Source organism: Amphiprion ocellaris, chromosome 10, assembly GCF_022539595.1.
Source record: "Amphiprion ocellaris isolate individual 3 ecotype Okinawa chromosome 10, ASM2253959v1, whole genome shotgun sequence".
Lineage (NCBI taxonomy): Eukaryota > Metazoa > Chordata > Actinopteri > Pomacentridae > Amphiprion > Amphiprion ocellaris.
Window position 1 is genome coordinate 37316596 of NC_072775.1, and position 16344 is coordinate 37332939.

Genomic DNA, 16344 nt, shown 5'->3' on the forward strand with positions numbered 1-16344 from the left:
TCCAGCCTGAAGTTCTGCTCCGACTGTTGGCATCAAACAGGAACCAGTTTCTTTAAGTCCTGGAGAAGCAGCTGTGGTGAATTTAAAACGGTTTTCTTTATTAATTTTAGCGATCAGAGATAATTCTACATGTGCAGAGAGAATCAGGAGGAGAAACATCTGGACATCTGCAGCAGAGAGGTCTTCATCCAGACAGGTGAGTCAGACTCTCAGCAGTTCTTCTCCTTCAGTTTCCCTGCAGGTAGTGAACAGAGAAGGCCTCCAGCTGCGTCTCCAGCTCCGTCGCTTGGTTCCTGAAACAAAAGTTGATCCAGAGTTTAAAGAGCTGCAGAGAACATCGACGTTCAGCTGATCCTGATTCTACTCAACGCCTTGTTATCAGAGTTTCATCTATTTTCCCTCAAAACAAATAAATCTGACACTTTACTGATGCAGCATCTTTCATACAAGTAAAAAAAAATACTTGAAATCAATAAAACACGTTTAAAATGTAAAGAAAATAAAGAAATACAGACAAGAAGAAAACATCTGACAAGAGTTTAAGGTGACTTAGGTTAACTCCACCCATCTAGAAGGTGAGTTAGGTTAACTCCACCCATCTAGAAGGTGAGTTAGGTTAACTCCACCCATCTAGAAGATGAGTTAGGTTAACTCCACCCATCTAGAAGGTGAGTTAGGTTAACTCCACCTGGCTGGGAGTTGAGTTAGATTAACTCCGGTGGTTGGTTCCCCACCCCCCTCTTCTCCCATCCCTCCCCCTCCACCTCTCTACCTCTCTATCTCTACCTCTTCTGTCCCTCTCTACCCTCCTTCCACCAGCAGATGGGTTCCCCCACATAAAGATCCAGGTTCTGCTCCAAGTTTCTTCCTGTTAAAGGGTGTTTTTCTGCCACTGTCTCCTTAGGGCTGCTCTGGGGGTTCATATGGGTTCTGGAATGTGTCTTGAGACAATCTGACCTGTAATTGGCGCTATATAAATAAAACTGAATTGAATTGAATCGAACTCTGCCCATCTAGGAGGTGAGTTAGGTTAACTCCACCCGGTTGGGAGGTGAGGAGGTGTGAAACCAGCAGCCTCTGACCTGAAGGCCTTGGACCTCCTCTGGACGTTCTCCAGTCTCTGGATCCTGAAGCACAGCTGGCGGATGGTTCCCTCCAACTCGGCTTCGCTCAGGTCCACTCTCTGGGTCAGACGGCTGAAGGTCGCAGACAGCTCCCTGACAAACAAACAAACATGTAAGTAAACAAACAGCTAAATAAGCACAACTATCAAATAAGGATATAAACAAAGACAGAAACAAACAAACAACCACAGCAGACTGTTCAGGTGTTTCCTCCCTGTCCAGGTGACTGCTGGAGGCGGGCCCTTACTTGTACACCTGCTGGCCGCAGGCGGAGCTTGTGACGGGGACGACGGTTCTGAGGCGGCGGGCGGCGTGTTCCACAAACTGCCGCTTCAGAGCGCGCTCCCTGCTGGCGTCGGTCCAGGTGAGTCTCTCGTACAGGTAGAGGACTCCGTACAGAGAGAAGGACAGAGCGATGAGACGCCAGCCAACCGAACGCCACACCTGCAACACAAACACACCTGCAACACAAACACACCTGCAACACAAACACACCTGCAACACAAACACACCTGCAACACAAACACACCTGCAACACAAACACACCTGCAACACAAACACACCTGCAACACAAACACACCTGCTGCTGGACTTCACTGCTTCAAGTCTGTTTACGAGGTAAACAACAAACTATGGACTTCCTGTTTGTCTGTTTTCTGTCTGAAACAATAACGTGATTGGACGCACCACTCCACCAACCACCAGCACCGTCATGGACGCCCGGGAGGTGACGGAGACCAGACGGGTTGCTATGGAAACCACCATCTCATCCTTGAAGGTGGAGCCATCCTGCAGAGAGAAAAGTGTTTCCATGGTTATGACTGTGGAATAATCTGCACTCAGAAGAAGTGACGGTTTAATGCGATCTAAGAACAAGTCCTCAGATCGACCCAGGTTCTGGTCCTGAGGGTTAAAGTCCAAGGCTGTTTTCACCTGTTGGGTCGCCATGGTAACCGATGCTAACCAGCACTCCTGTCCCGCATCATTTCTAGCAGCAGCACTTTCTACAGTTTATATTCCAGGTAGCTCTGTGGTAAAACACTCAGAAGGACCATCAGAAGGTTCCAACCAGCAGGAGGAACCAGAACCTTTATGTCACCTGCAGTCGGCCGTCGGAGCCGCTCAGCGCCCGCCTGGCGTTGGCGGCTCCAATGAAGCGCGTGACGAGCGCCGTCCAGCCCAGAGAAAACTGGAAGTCGATGTTCTCCCTGAAGTCAGCACAGAGCGCCGCCAGGCTGAGGTCGTAGGTCAGCTGGAAGCAGGAGGACGGAGAGGACAGCTGCTCCTGGACCGAGGTGGACAGCAGAGGACGGACACTGTCTGCAGAGGACAACCACAGAACATCTGCTGCTGGTTCACACTGGTTTCAGACTGGTTCTGGACTGATTTCAGACTGGTTTCGGACTGGTTCTGGACTGATTTCAGACTGGTTCTGGACTGGTTTCAGACTAGTTCTGGACTGGTTCTGAACTGGTTTCAGACTGGTTTTAGACTGGTTTCAGACTGGTTTTAGACTGGTTTCAGACTGGTTTTAGACTGGTTTCAGACTGGTTTCTGACTGGTTTCAGACTGGTTTTAGACTGGTTTCTGACTTGTTTCAGACTGGTTTCAGACTGCTTTTAGACTGCCATCAGACGGCTCCACAGGGGGGACGAAAGAGGATGGACTTCTTACCGATCATGTGTCTCTGGGCGTCTCTGACGTCTCCGAGGGCTCCGACCGAACAGCGATGAGCCAAACAGCCGACCAGCCGATCCTCCACGTGCTGCTGCAGCTTCTGGACACAGAAGAACCAGAAGTTATAGAAGCAACATTATCACAGACATCAAACTAATCATCTGGTTTAATGCCACACGTGTTCCTGCAACAAACTAGAGTTAAAATAAAATCTGTGACTAAAGGTTTTCTACATGTTGGTCGGTCCTGACACCCAGCATCCAGATAAAATATTAGAACCTTATATCTGACCATTCACTCTAAGTGTTACGATAACGTAGAGACTGCTGCTGTTACTGGTCCTGTTTTAGTGTGTTCTGGTGTGTTTAGGTGTGTTTAGGTGTGTTTAAGTGTGTTCAGGTGTGTTCTGGTGTATTTAGGTGTGTTCAGGTGTGTTCTGGTGTATTTAGGTGTGTTCAGGTGTGTTCTGGTGTGTTCAGGTGTGTTCAGGTGTGTTCTGGTGTGTTTAGGTGTGTTTAGGTGTGTTCTGGTGTGTTCTGGTGTATTTAGGTGTGTTCAGGTGTGTTCTGGTGTGTTCTGGTGTATTTAGGTGTGTTCAGGTGTGTTCTGGTGTGTTCAGGTGTGTTCAGGTGTGTTCTGGTGTGTTTAGGTGTGTTTAGGTGTGTTCAGGTGTGTTCTGGTGTGTTTAGGTGTGTTTAGGTGTGTTCAGGTGTGTTCTGGTGTATTTAGGTGTGTTCAGGTGTGTTCTGGTGTGTTCTGGTGTATTTAGGTGTGTTCAGGTGTGTTCTGGTGTGTTCAGGTGTGTTCAGGTGTGTTCTGGTGTGTTTAGGTGTGTTTAGGTGTGTTCAGGTGTGTTCTGGTGTGTTCAGGTGTGTTCAGGTGTGTTCTGGTGTGTTTAGGTGTGTTTAGGTGTGTTCAGGTGTGTTCAGATGTGTTCAGGTGTGTTCAGGTGTGTTCTGGTGTGTTTAGGTGTGTTTAGGTGTGTTCAGGTGTGTTCAGGTGTGTTCAGATGTGTTCAGGTGTGTTTAGGTGTGTTCAGGTGTGTTTAGGTGTGTTCAGGTGTGTTCAGGTGTATTTAGGTGTGCTCTGGTGTGTTTAGGTGTGTTTAGGTGTGTTCAGGTGTGTTCTGGTGTGTTCAGGTGTGTTCTGGTGTGTTTAGGTGTGTTTAGGTGTGTTCAGGTGTGTTCAGATGTGTTCAGGTGTGTTTAGGTGTGTTTAGGTGTGTTCAGGTGTGTTCAGATGTGTTCAGGTGTGTTTAGGTGTGTTTAGGTGTGTTCAGGTGTGTTTAGGTGTGTTCAGGTGTGTTCAGGTGTATTTAGGTGTGCTCTGGTGTGTTTAGGTGTGTTTAGGTGTCTTCAGGTGTGCTCTGGTACCTCCACAGAGACACCTGATAAGATCTCAGGAGGTATACAGCAGTTTTGCAGCTGGACTTACAGTTTTGTAGAGCTGCAGATTATCTTGCGTCGGGTTGAAGTCAGCTCTGAACTCCTCCACCAGAACCGGAAGAGACCGGATCTGATCCGAGAGCGCCAACGCAACCTGACGACAGAAACTTGCTGGTCAGCACACCTGGATTCACTGGTCACAGCAGCAGAGCCTTTTCTGACTGCAGATGTCAGCTTGTTTTGGCTAATATAGAAGTTAGCTTTTGCTAAGGCTAAAGTAGGAGCTTATGTTACTTTTTAGGCTAATGTACCAACAAATATTATCTTGTTTGTGTTAGCACACTAGCTAACAAAACGTGATTATACGAATCTAGCAACTAACATTATCTTCTCTAGGTTAGCATTGTGGCTAACACAACTTGTTTAGGCTAATGTAGAGACTAATGCTATCTTGTTAGACTAACAGTGTGCAATGTTCTCGTCTTCTGGCTAATGTAGAAGCTAACCTTACTTGCTTAGGCTAATGCAACTAATTTATTAGCTCAGACTACATTACCAAATGGTGCTACTATTAAAAGTACTGTAATGACTTTGTTTAGGCTAATGTAGTTATAAACGTAGTTCTGTTTAGGCTAATATACAATCTTATTTAGGCTCATGTAGAGGCTAACATTAGGCTAGCACAGTGCTTTACATTGTGTTGTTCGGCGACTGTAGCTGCTAACATGATCATGTTTTTGCTAATGTAGTGATTAATGGTACTTTTTTAGGCTAATGTAGCTACTAACATGATCGTGTTTTGGCTAATGTAGTGACTAATGCTACTTGTTTAGGCTAACACAGCAACTAACATTGTCCTCTTTTGGCTAATGTAGCAACTAACGCTACTTGTTTAGGCTAATGGAGCTGCTAACTTAGGGGCTAATAAAAGTTGAAATCCTACATATGAAGAATTTAAAATCTTCAGTTTCATGGATTTTTTGTTGACCTCGATCCTTACAGCCTTTCAAGTCATTCTAATGTCAGAACTTCAGCAGAAGCTCGGAGGACCTTCAGTCAGAGCTGCTGACTTTAGCGGTCCTTGCTTCAGTGTAGAATCAGTTTCATGATTCTGGTTAGGGTTAGGGTTGGGGTTGGGGTTGGGTTTAGGATTAGGTTTAGGTTTAGGATTAGGTTTAGGTTTAGAGTTAGGGTGGGTCCAGCTGGTTCAGAACCATCTCATATGACTCTCAGCTGTACTTCCTGTCGGTCCTGTTACAAGATGAGGAGAAGGATGAGCAGCAGGCGTCTGAACCAGGTGAGACTTTAAATCTCCTCCTTTACCTTGGCAGCGACTTCATCCGTCAGAGTCTTGATCTTCTCCTTGATGCTGTCACTCAGACGGTTAATCTGTCCTCGGACGAAGTCCAGCCGATCCCTCTGCTCCTCCCGGTCCTCCAGGCAGCAGATCCTGCAGGTCAGAGGAGAGATGAAACAGGTGTGTCATGTTCCTGCGGGGTTTTGCTGAAAGACGTTGACTGGCTTTAATCTGGACGACAGAGTCACTTACTGTTCTGTTAGGGCTAAAAGACACATCAAAGGAGGAGGAGGTGAAAAGCAGAATGTGGGAAACAGTGAAGTATTTTGCTCACTTCCTGTCGGCGGCGGCGATGTTGATGGCATCCATCACAGCTCTGACGGCCTCAGCGATCTGCCAGGCTCGGACCGTGTGCTGCTCAAACTTGGTCTTCACCGCAGACTGAGAGATGAACTCCTGCACAAACAAACAACTTCAATTCAATTCAATTCAATTCAATTCAATTCAATTCAATTCAATTTTATTTATATAGCGCCAATTACAGTCAAATTGTCTCGAGATGCTTTACAGAACCCATATGCCTGAACCCCCAGAGCAGCCCTAAGGAGACAGTGGCAAGGAAAACACCCTTTTAACAGGGAAAAAAACCTCGAGCAGAACCCGGCTCTAATGTGGGGGAACCCATCTGCTGCTGGCCGGGCGGGTTGAGAGGGACAGAAGAGGTAGAGAGGTAGAGATAGAGGGATGGAGGTAGAGGAGAAGAGGTAGAGGGGTAGAGATAGAGGGGTGTTATTACAGTCAGGCTAACGTTAGCTTGGGTCGGCTAACATCTGGTGTAGCCTCAGAGCAATGCTAACAGGAGCTTCTTTAGACTCATGTAGAGGCTAACATTAGCTCTTTTGGCTAACGTAGCTACTAATGTTATTTGTTTAGACCAGTGTTTCTCAAACAGTGGGGCACACCCCCCTGGGGGGATGCAGAGGTATGACAGAGGGGGCGCTGGCGACTGGGAGGAAAAGGTCTGTCTTCGCGGAACTAATTAGCTGAACTATTGTTTTAACGTCGGCCTGTTTTTTTGCAGCACACAACAATACTGAAATTGTGTTGGTCGTTCGGACTCGGAGGTACGGACTCCCGAGAACGTGAGAATGCATCATTAATGTGCAGTTGGAACACCAGCATACTTGATCACGTCATGTACTCGGCTCATCTTCTCTGATTATTTTTACCAGCAATGTCAAACATACGGCCTGTGGGCCAAAACCGGCCCACCAGACGGTCCATTTCAGCCCACGGGACAAATTTACAAAGGATAAAAATTACAACAACATTAACTGTAAATTGTAAATTTGTAAAACTGTAAATTTAAAATAATTTCTACGCGTAGATTGTTCAATTTCAGATAGCTGTGACTGAATGTTTTGTGGTTTTGTAGATAAACTTATGTGGCAGTTACAATGCATGTGTAAATGATGAACTGAGGCATAATAGGATACTGTTGAAACTGAACTTATTTTTCTTAAGAAATTTCAGCTTTATAATGTTTTGTAAAAAGATACTTCATTAAATGTGAACATTTTCAGAATGTACTTTTTTTTTAAACTAAAACAAAGGGGAAAAGTTGGAGTTGTGGTTATTTATAGGTTATTACTGGCCCCTAGACTAAAATGAGTTTGACACCCCTGTTACTGTGAAAAACAACAAAATGGAATCAGATAAAATTACACAGCCCTGCATATTCACGTTTACACAGTTTATATATATATATATATATATATATATATATATATATATATATATACATATATATATATATATATATATATATATATATATATATATATATATATATATATATATATATATATATATGTATATATATATATATACATATATATATATATACCGAGTGCTAACCTTGGTGTCACAGCTGTTTGGTTAGTTTTGATGATATTTTAGTTCTTCATTGAGAAACTTTGCAAACAGGAAAACATCATATTTTTTGTGTTTTTGTACCTCGAATGTTCTCTCAAACCTCTGGAACTCTCTCAGCCTCTCGTGGAAACCTTCAGCCAGAGCGCCACCTACAGGAAGAAGCAGAATGTTCCAATGTTCAGGTTCGGCTGAGAAAAATTGGGAGCTGCAGGTCGACTGCCAGCTGATGTAGCGGCTAACATTATCTTGTTTGGGCTAATGTAGTGGCTAACGTTATCATGTTTGGGCTAATCTAGCAGCTAACATTATCTTGTTTGGGCTAATGCAGCGGCTAACATTATCTTGTTTGGGCTAATGTAGTGGCTAACATTATCTTGTTTGGGCTAATCTAGCAGCTAACATCTTGTTTGGGATAATGTAGCGGCTAACATTATGTTGTTTGGGCTAATGTAGCAGCGGCTAACATTATCTTGTTTGGACTAATGCAGCGGCTAACATGATCTTGTTAGAGCTAATGTAGCAGCTAACATTATATTGTTTGGGCTAATGTAGCAGAAAACATTATCTTGTTTGGGCTAATCTAGAAGCTAACATGATCTTGTTTGGGCTAATGTAGTGGCAAACATTATCTTGTTTGGGCTAATGTAGCGGCGAACATTATCTTGTTTGGGCTAATCTAGCAGCTAACATTATGTTAGTTGGGCTAATGCAGTGGCTAGCATTATCTTATTTGGGGTAATGTAGCGGCTAACATTATCTTGTTTGGGCTAATGCAGTAGCTAACATTATCTTGTATGAGCTAATGTAGTGGCTAACATTATCTTGTTTGGGCTAATCTAGAAGCTAACATGATCTTGTTTGGGCTAATGTAGCGGCAAACATTATCTTGTTTGGGCTAATGTAGCGGCGAACATTATCTTGTTTGGGCTAATCTAGCAGCTAACATTATGTTAGTTGGGCTAATGCAGTGGCTAGCATTATCTTATTTGGGGTAATGTAGCAGCTAACATTATCTTGTTTGGGCTAATGCAGCAGCTAACATTATCTTGTATGAGCTAATGTAGCGGCTAACATTATCTTGTTTGGGCTAATCTAGTAGCTAACATTATCTTGTTTGGGCTAATGTAGCAGCTAACATTATCTTGTTAGGGCTAATGTAGCGGCTAACATTATCTTGTTTGGGCTAATGCAGCGGCTAACATTATCTTGTCTGGGCTAATCTAGCTTCTAACATTATCTTGTTTGGGCTAATGTAGCAGCTAACATTATCTTATTTGGGCTAATGTAGCGGCTAACATTATATTGTTTGGGCTAATGCAGCAGCTAACCTTATCTTGTTTGGGCTAATGCAGTGGCTAGCATTATCTTGTTTGGGCTAATCTAGCAGCTAACATTATCTTGTTTGGGCTAATGTAGCAGCTAACATTATCCTGCTTCGACATCATCAGAGACAAGAAAGAAGGTTCTCACTAAGGATCTGGGAGGAAACCCAAAGTGCTCAGAGTTTACAGCTGATATCTTGTTTGAACTAACGGAGAGGTTAATGTTACTTGTTTAGGCTAACATTATATAGTTGTGGCTAATATAAAGGTTAACGCAATAATCAGTAAACATTACCTGTCTCACCTATCTCACCTGTCTCACCTGTCTCAGGCATGCCCTGCGCCTGCTGCATCCTGGAGCTGAGGACTTCTTTAGCGGAGACGAAGAAGATCCTCCCTTCAGCCTCGTCCAGCCCGACCACCTTCAGCTCTTCGGCCAGAAACGTGACACAGCGGTCCAGGTGCTGCTTCCTCACCTGGCCAGTAGGGGGAGCAGTCTCAGGTTAGTTCCTGTAATCTGACCTGTTGCTGTGGACCTCAGTGGGGCTGCAGGAGTACCTCGTGATTCCAACCCAACTTTAAACTCATACGGAGCTCCAAACATCCTGAAGAGCTGCTGCTCAACGAACACAGTCAGTTAGTCCCGTTCTCCTGAACCAGTAGTTCATCATTCAAACTGGGAAACAAACAGAAACCAGGATGGAATCTGGAAAATCTCCAGAGAAGCTCCAGCCTGTTAACTGCTGGATGAGGAACTCTTTATGGATAGATTTTGTGGGATTTCTATGGTATTTCCAAATGGAGTTTCTATACTAACTGTTTTATTTTAATTACTTGCTTTTATAGAATCATATTTCTAATGTTTTACACTGTTTATGATAATGTTTTACACTGTCTATGAAGATGAAAAATACTAAATAAGGGAGGTATGCAAGAGTGGAAAAGTACTAGGTGAAAAGTTATGATGGAGGCTCTGTTTCAAGGTTGTGCTGGAAGACTCTGTTCCACAGATAAGAACAACTGCTGAGGTTTCATCCTCCCCCAGAAAGAGGCTGTGAGGTTCGGAGCATCCTGACCAGGACAACAAGATGGCTGCTCATACGCAAAGGAGGGGGTCAGATGCACAGAAGACAACCAACCAGAAGAAAGACACACCCTGAATGCTTACACCTGTGAAACTAGATATAAAGCTGGATCCGGGGAAGAATAGTGTGTCAGACTTCGTGAACTGACAAGAACTCTGTTGTTGTCAGAGATAGAAGTTTGGACCCAGAGCTCTGTACTATATTCAATCTGCTCTTAAATAAACATGTTTAATGAGACCTAAATACCTTCTCCTATCGCTTCATTCAACGAATGCGCAGGAGCTATCTCACACATAGTCTGTTTTCCTGGTAGAATGAGATTGTGCTCCAACAATTTGCCCGTTGCCGTGGTGATAACAATGCTTTCTGTCACCCACCTCTTCGATGTACTCTGGCTCCGTCACCGAGGCGTCCCAGCGGTTGTGGAGGATGAAGATGTTGGGTTTGGAGATTCTCTCGCTGACTTTATGGAAGAAGAGTTTCTCCTGCAGACACAGAGAAGCTCATCAGACCTGCAGACACAAGCAGTCGATGGCAGATCAGCCGATCCTCACCGTGTTCATCAGCGTCGACTCGGCATTTCCCACCAGAACAAAGACGTCTGCGTCCAGACAAAACTTATCGATCCAGGTGTCCAACTCCAGAGTGACATCAGTCCCCGGGCTGGAGGTCAGAGAGGACCATGGTTACCATGGTTACTGGTCTATCTGGTGGATGAGCTGCATCATAAAAGGGCCAGCAGCAATCTGAATGTTGGCTTAAAAACTCACTCACGCTGAAAAAGAGGTTTAGACTAAGACCCTGCAGGTTGAGTTTCACAAAGAGAAACGTGGGGAGAAACGGTAGTGGAATAGTTTTAGGTATGACGTGCTAAAATTAAAAGATGATATAAGTGCTGTTAAACTGATGAGTAGAGTTAAAACATGAAATACATGATGATGAATATTCTAGTAATCTCTGATGTTCTGATGGTTTTGTGTGTCTGTGGAGGAAATAAGAAAGGTCATGGAGCAGTGAGGATGTCTGGAAGATTGGAGGAAGATCAGAAAGTCAAACACACTACCGTTCAACAGTCTGAGGTCACTTAGAAATGTCCTGATTTTCAATGCAGATAGCATTAAATGAATGATAAATCCAGTGTAGACATTGTTAATGTGGTAAAGGACTATTCTAGCTGGAAACGGCTGATTTTTAATGGAATATCTCCATAGAGGTACAGAGGAACATTTCCAGCAACCATCACTCCTGTGTTCTAATGCTACATTGTGTTAGCTAATGGTGTTGAAAGGCTAACTGATGATTAGAAAACCCTTGTGCAGTTATGTTAGCACATGAATAAAAGTCAGAGTTTTCATGGAGAACATGGATTTATCTGGATGACCCCAAGTTTTGGAACAGTGGTGTAGATATGTAGACTGTAGATTCTTAGTAAAGTTCAGGGCTGCAAAACACTCAAAAGAGTGTTTTACCAAGAATGTACAGTCTACTATCCTGAACTTTACCAAGAACCTACAGTCTATTATCCTGAACTTTACCCAGAATCTACAGTCTATTATCCTGAACTTTACCAAGAATCTACAGTCTATTATCCTGAACTTCACCAAGAATCTACAGTATATTATCCTGAACTTTACCAAGAACCTACAGTCTATTATCCTGAACTTTACCAAGAACCTACAGTTTACTATCCTGAACTTTACCAAGAACCTACAGTCTATTATCCTGAACTTTACCAAGAATCTACAGTCTATTATCCTGAACTTTACCAAGAACCTACAGTCTACTATCCTGAACTTTACCAAGAATCTACAGTCTACTATCCTGAACTTTACCAAGAACCTACAGTTTACTATCCTGAACTTTACCAAGAATCTACAGTCTATTATCCTGAACTTTACCCAGAACCTACAGTCTATTATCCTGAACTTTACCAAGAATCTACAGTCTACTATCCTGAACTTCTTGTAGTTCTGGTCGCTGCGTAGAATTTCTCCTAGGTGTTTCTCTGACTCTCCTGGTGACTTTTTGAAGATCTTTAAAGAAGCTTTTTGGACATTTTAACACGGTAAAGTCTTAGTTTCCACATCAACATCTGGTGGAGGGTTACCTGTCCATGAGCACCAGGTCGTCTCTCAGCAGGGCGCAGCGGCTTTTAGGCCAGAACACCTTGACCAAACTGCCAGAGTCCAGGGTGGGGTCCATGTGGAGAGCGTGAGCCAGCTGGTTCACCGTCTGCAGAGGAAGGTTCGGTTAGTCGGCCACGCCCACCCCCGCCGGAGGAAATGTTTCAGAAAGCGGCTTACGGAGACACTGCTCCTGTCGGCCGACGCCTCGGTGGTGAGGAAGGCCTCATCTCCGTCGGTTCCCTCCACGCTCAGGAAGCAGTTGGTGGTGTGGCCGATGCCGCTGGGCAGAACCCGGTCTCTGAGCATGGCGTTGATCACAGTGCTCTTCCCGTTACTGGTCCTGACCGACAGACAGCACAGTTATTATCTGAGCTGACGGTGTCTCCTCAGACTTCTGTAGAGGTTCTCAGTCATCCAGGTCCTGGTGATGGTAGGAGCTTCAGGAGAAACCAACTGGACATTCTGCCTCCAATTGGTTTCTCCTGAAGCTCCTACCATCTCCTCATCCTGTAGATGTTTTTCTATCTCCAGACGTTTCCTCTCTACTCTGCTCATCATCTGTAGATGTTTCTCCATGCTGGATGGATCTCCAACACCATGTTCCTCTGTTCACTCTTTCTGAGTCATGCTGCATTTATTTATTGGTTTTCTGCTCAGTCTCTCTTGTCATCTCAGTTTTGTGTCTCATTTTTGACGTTTTGTGTTTCGTTTTTGTTGCTTTGTGTCTCATTTTTGTCATTTTGTGCCTCAATTTTGTCTTTTGTGTCTCATTTTTGACATTTTGTGTCTCGTTTTTATCATTTGTGTCTCGTTTTTGTCATTTTGTTTCTAATTTTTGACATTCTGTGTCTCATTTTTGTCATTTTGTCTCTTTTTTGTCATTTTGTGTCTCATTTTTGACATTTTGTGTCTTTTTTTTGTTGTTTTATGTCTTGTTGTTGTTGTTTATCATTTTTGTCATTTTGTGCCTTGTTTTTGTTGTTTTATGTCTTTTGTTGTCGTTTTGTATCTTGTTTTTGTCATTTGTGTCTTGTTTTTGTTGTTTGTGTCTCGTTTGTGTCGTTTTATGGTATAGAGACGTTTCATGTATTTGCAGTGTCTCCAGGTGTTGTCCTCACCTGCCGAAGAAGGCCACCTTCATGTGTCTTCGCAGCAGAACCTCCCTGATGGTGGACAGTTTGGTGAAGCAGCTCTGCAGCTCCAGACTCTGTTCCTCCACCACCACCTGGGCCAGGTCGTCGCTCCGCCACGCCTCTGACATCACAGCAAACACACACACACCTGAGCAGGTGACTCCAGGTGTCAGGACCATCACCATGGTAACCGATAATGACAGTCAGAGCTACTGTGGTCCTAATGATGAGGAGTGATGTTAATGATCCTGATCATTCCTCTAATACTATGGTCTGGTCTGAGTTGTGAAGTGATTGGTCGCCTGTAGCTCCGCCTCTGTCAGCTGAACCAATCACATGTCCGGATTCACTGAGTTAATAACTGGCTTCATAAAGATATCTGAATAAGTTGAACTGTGTGTGTGTGTGTGTGTGTGTGTGTGTGTGTGTGTGTGTGTGTGTGTGTGTGTGTGTGTGTGTGTGTGTGTGTGTGTGTGTGTGTGTCTGACCATCCACGAAGGCGGAGCCATCCTTCACAAAGTCCAGCAGCTGATCAAAGATGGAGGTGATCGAACGCTTAGCGATGACGAAACGCCGTAAAGGAGACGGATCCACTTCGTCCATAACACCTGCACACACACATACACACACACAAACACCTACACACACACACACAGTCACACACACACACACACACGCACACAGTTACACACGCCTACACACACACACACACGCACACATGCACACACACCTACACACCTACACACTCCTATATACACACAGTCACACACACACGCACAGAGACACACACACACACACACACACACACACACACCTATACACTCCTATACACACACACACACACAGTCACACACACACACACCGACACACACACACCTACACACACACACCTACACACTCCTATACACACACACACACACAGTTACACACGTACAGATATCTCCATTACGTCTCAGAATGATTCATCTGCAGGTTTTCCTCATTTGTTAATTTTCAACATTAAATCCATCCAAAATAATGTCAGTAAATATAAACCATAAATCAGTGACTCCATCAATCAGGATCTAGTAGATGAACCTTCAGGTCCATCATGGATCCTGTTGGTCTCCATCAGTCTGAACATTTGAAGTTTTACCTCCTTCTTCACCATGCTTCACATCATGATGCCGCCACCACCGTGCTTCACAGTGGGGATGGTGTGTTTGTGATGATGTGAAACATATCATGTAGTCTGATGGTCACAAAGCTTCATCCTGGTCTCCTCAGACCACAGAACCTTCTTCCAGGTGTCTTCAGAGTCTCCACATGTCTTCTGGTGAACTCTAGTCCAGATTTAATTGGAGCTTTTTCCATCAGAGTCTTTCTCTTTGTCTCCATGAAGCTTTGACTGGTGAAGAACAGACAGCAGTTGTTGGATGAACAGTCTGAAGTTGGAACTCCTTCAGAGGAGTCATAGGAGTCTTGGTGGCCTCCCTCACTAGTCTCTTTCTCCTTCAGAGGAGTCATAGGAGTCTTGGTGGCCTCCCTCTCTAGTCTCTTTCTCCTTCAGAGGAGTCATAGGAGTCTTGGTGGCCTCCCTCTCTAGTCTCTCAGGTCTTGAGGACGTCCTGCTCTAGTCAGATTTATTCATGTTTCATCTTCCTTCCATTTCTTAATGATGGATTTAACTGGACTCCAGGAGATCTTCAGGAACTTTAAATGTTCTTGTATCGTCCTCACTGATGCTTTTCAACAACCTTTTCTCAGAGTTTCTTGGTTGTTCAGTCTTCATGGTGTAGTTCTATCCAGGAGTTCTGATCCACCAGAGACAGAACCTTCAGATCCAGGAGTCTTTATCCTCCAATCACTGACCTCAGATCATCCATCATGGACTTCTAGACCAGAATACTCCTTCAGTCTTTTGTTTTACATTTTATATTTTTAATTATTAGACAATATTTTAGAATGATAAAAGCTGTTTTTGTAAATTCTGGTACAAAACTCAGATAGATTAGACTGAATGTTGAAAAGCAGCAAAGGAATGAAGTTCTATCTAGATACAGGTTCCTACAGGTGGAACACAAAAACACAGGGTGTAACCTTGTGTAGTGTTGTGTATTGTTGTGTACTATGTTTTGTTGTTTATTTTTGTGCATTGTTGTGTCTTGTGTAATGTTGTTTATTCATGTGTATTGTTGTGTATTGGTGTGTATTGTTGTGTAATGTGTATTGTTGTGTATTGTGTATTGCTGTGAAGTGTTGTGTAGTGTTGTGTATTGTTGTGTAGCGTTGTGTGTTGTGCAGTGTTGTGTAGTGTTGTGTATTGTGTAGTATTGTGTAGTGTTGTGTATTGTGTAGTGTTGTGTAGTGTTGTGTATTGTTGTATAGTGTTGTGTGTTGTGTAGTGTTGTGTAGTGCTGTGTATCGTGTAGTGTTGTGTAGTGTTGTGCAGTGTTGCTGTTGTGTAGAGTTGTGTAGTGTTGTGTATTGTGTAGTGTTGTGTATTGTTGTGTAGTGTTGTGTAGTGTTGTGTATTGTGTAGTGTTGTGTGTTGTTGTGTATTTACCGTGTCTCAGGTTCAGAGGTAAGTCGTGTTCCTGGGGTTCGTCGTGTTGCCTACGGCTCCCAGCATGCTTCAGTTCACCAGAGAGACTGACCTGATCTGCTGAGGCTCACCGTGTGTGTGTGTGTGTGTGTGTGTGTGTGTGTGTGTGTGTGTGTGTGTGTGTGTGTGTGTGTGTGTGTGTGTGTGTGTGTGTGTGTGTGTGTGTGTGCTGATCCTCTTACAGGACTTAGACCCTGCCCCCACCTGTTCCTGTCCAGGTGGATCTCAGGCTGCAGCATTAATCTGCTGCTGATAAAACTTGATGTTTCAGATCCTGAACTTTCCTCCTGAACTCAAACTGAAACGTTTACGTCAGTGGAGATCTCAAAGTCTGCTCCTGCTCCTGCTGTTGTCCTTTTATGTCTTATTTTTCCTGTCTTGTTTCTCATTTTTGTCATTCTGTGTTTCATTTCTGTTGTTTTATGTCTCATTTTTGCCGTTTTGTGACTCATTTGGGCTGTTTTGTTTCTCATGTTGACTGTTGTGTGTCTTATTTTGTCGTTTTGTGTCTCCTTGTGTTCATGTCGTCTCCTCATCCTGTAGATGTTTTTTTTTTTTGTCTCCATGTTTCCTGAATTTGTCCCGTCCAACGCTCGGATCACATTTTCCTGCTGAGGTTAAAGAACTTCAGTGAGAGTGAGATGAAGCCGTTTCCATGACAACAGAGTGATGTAAT

The 16344-nt window shown here is 43.9% G+C and overlaps 2 protein-coding genes across 4 annotated transcripts in view; one reads left to right on the forward strand and one right to left on the reverse strand.

Annotated features, from left to right (window-relative positions):
- Window positions 1-1154, forward strand: part of LOC111564484 (PEX5-related protein-like) — a 52143-nt gene extending 50989 nt beyond the window's left edge. Inside the window, exons 14-15 of the transcript XR_004846861.2 lie at window positions 111-196; window positions 1018-1154. The gene's annotated coding sequence lies outside the window, so the exon portion shown is untranslated. The remainder of the gene's footprint in view (window positions 1-110; window positions 197-1017) is intronic.
- LOC111564487 (mitofusin-1-like) lies at window positions 78-15716 on the reverse strand. 3 transcript variants are annotated; one of them, XM_055014552.1, is made up of 18 exons: window positions 15630-15716; window positions 13573-13984; window positions 13070-13205; window positions 12129-12291; window positions 11933-12057; window positions 10380-10488; window positions 10203-10310; window positions 9063-9216; window positions 7500-7567; window positions 5818-5939; window positions 5510-5636; window positions 4236-4340; window positions 2799-2901; window positions 2224-2444; window positions 1812-1913; window positions 1372-1568; window positions 1083-1217; window positions 78-293 (listed from the first exon to the last, which is right to left on the reverse strand). In XM_055014552.1, exons 2-18 carry the CDS (start codon window positions 13685-13687, stop codon window positions 227-229), a joined length of 2157 nt encoding a protein of 718 aa, XP_054870527.1. In that variant the 5' UTR covers window positions 13688-13984; window positions 15630-15716; the 3' UTR covers window positions 78-226. The 3 variants fall into 3 exon arrangements, with proteins under 3 accessions (XP_054870527.1, XP_054870525.1, XP_054870526.1); XM_055014550.1 differs by lacking the exon at window positions 78-293 and having other exon boundaries at window positions 993-1217; XM_055014551.1 differs by lacking the exon at window positions 78-293 and having other exon boundaries at window positions 993-1217; window positions 13573-13722; window positions 15630-15711.
- Between the last annotated feature and the right edge of the window lie 628 nt (window positions 15717-16344).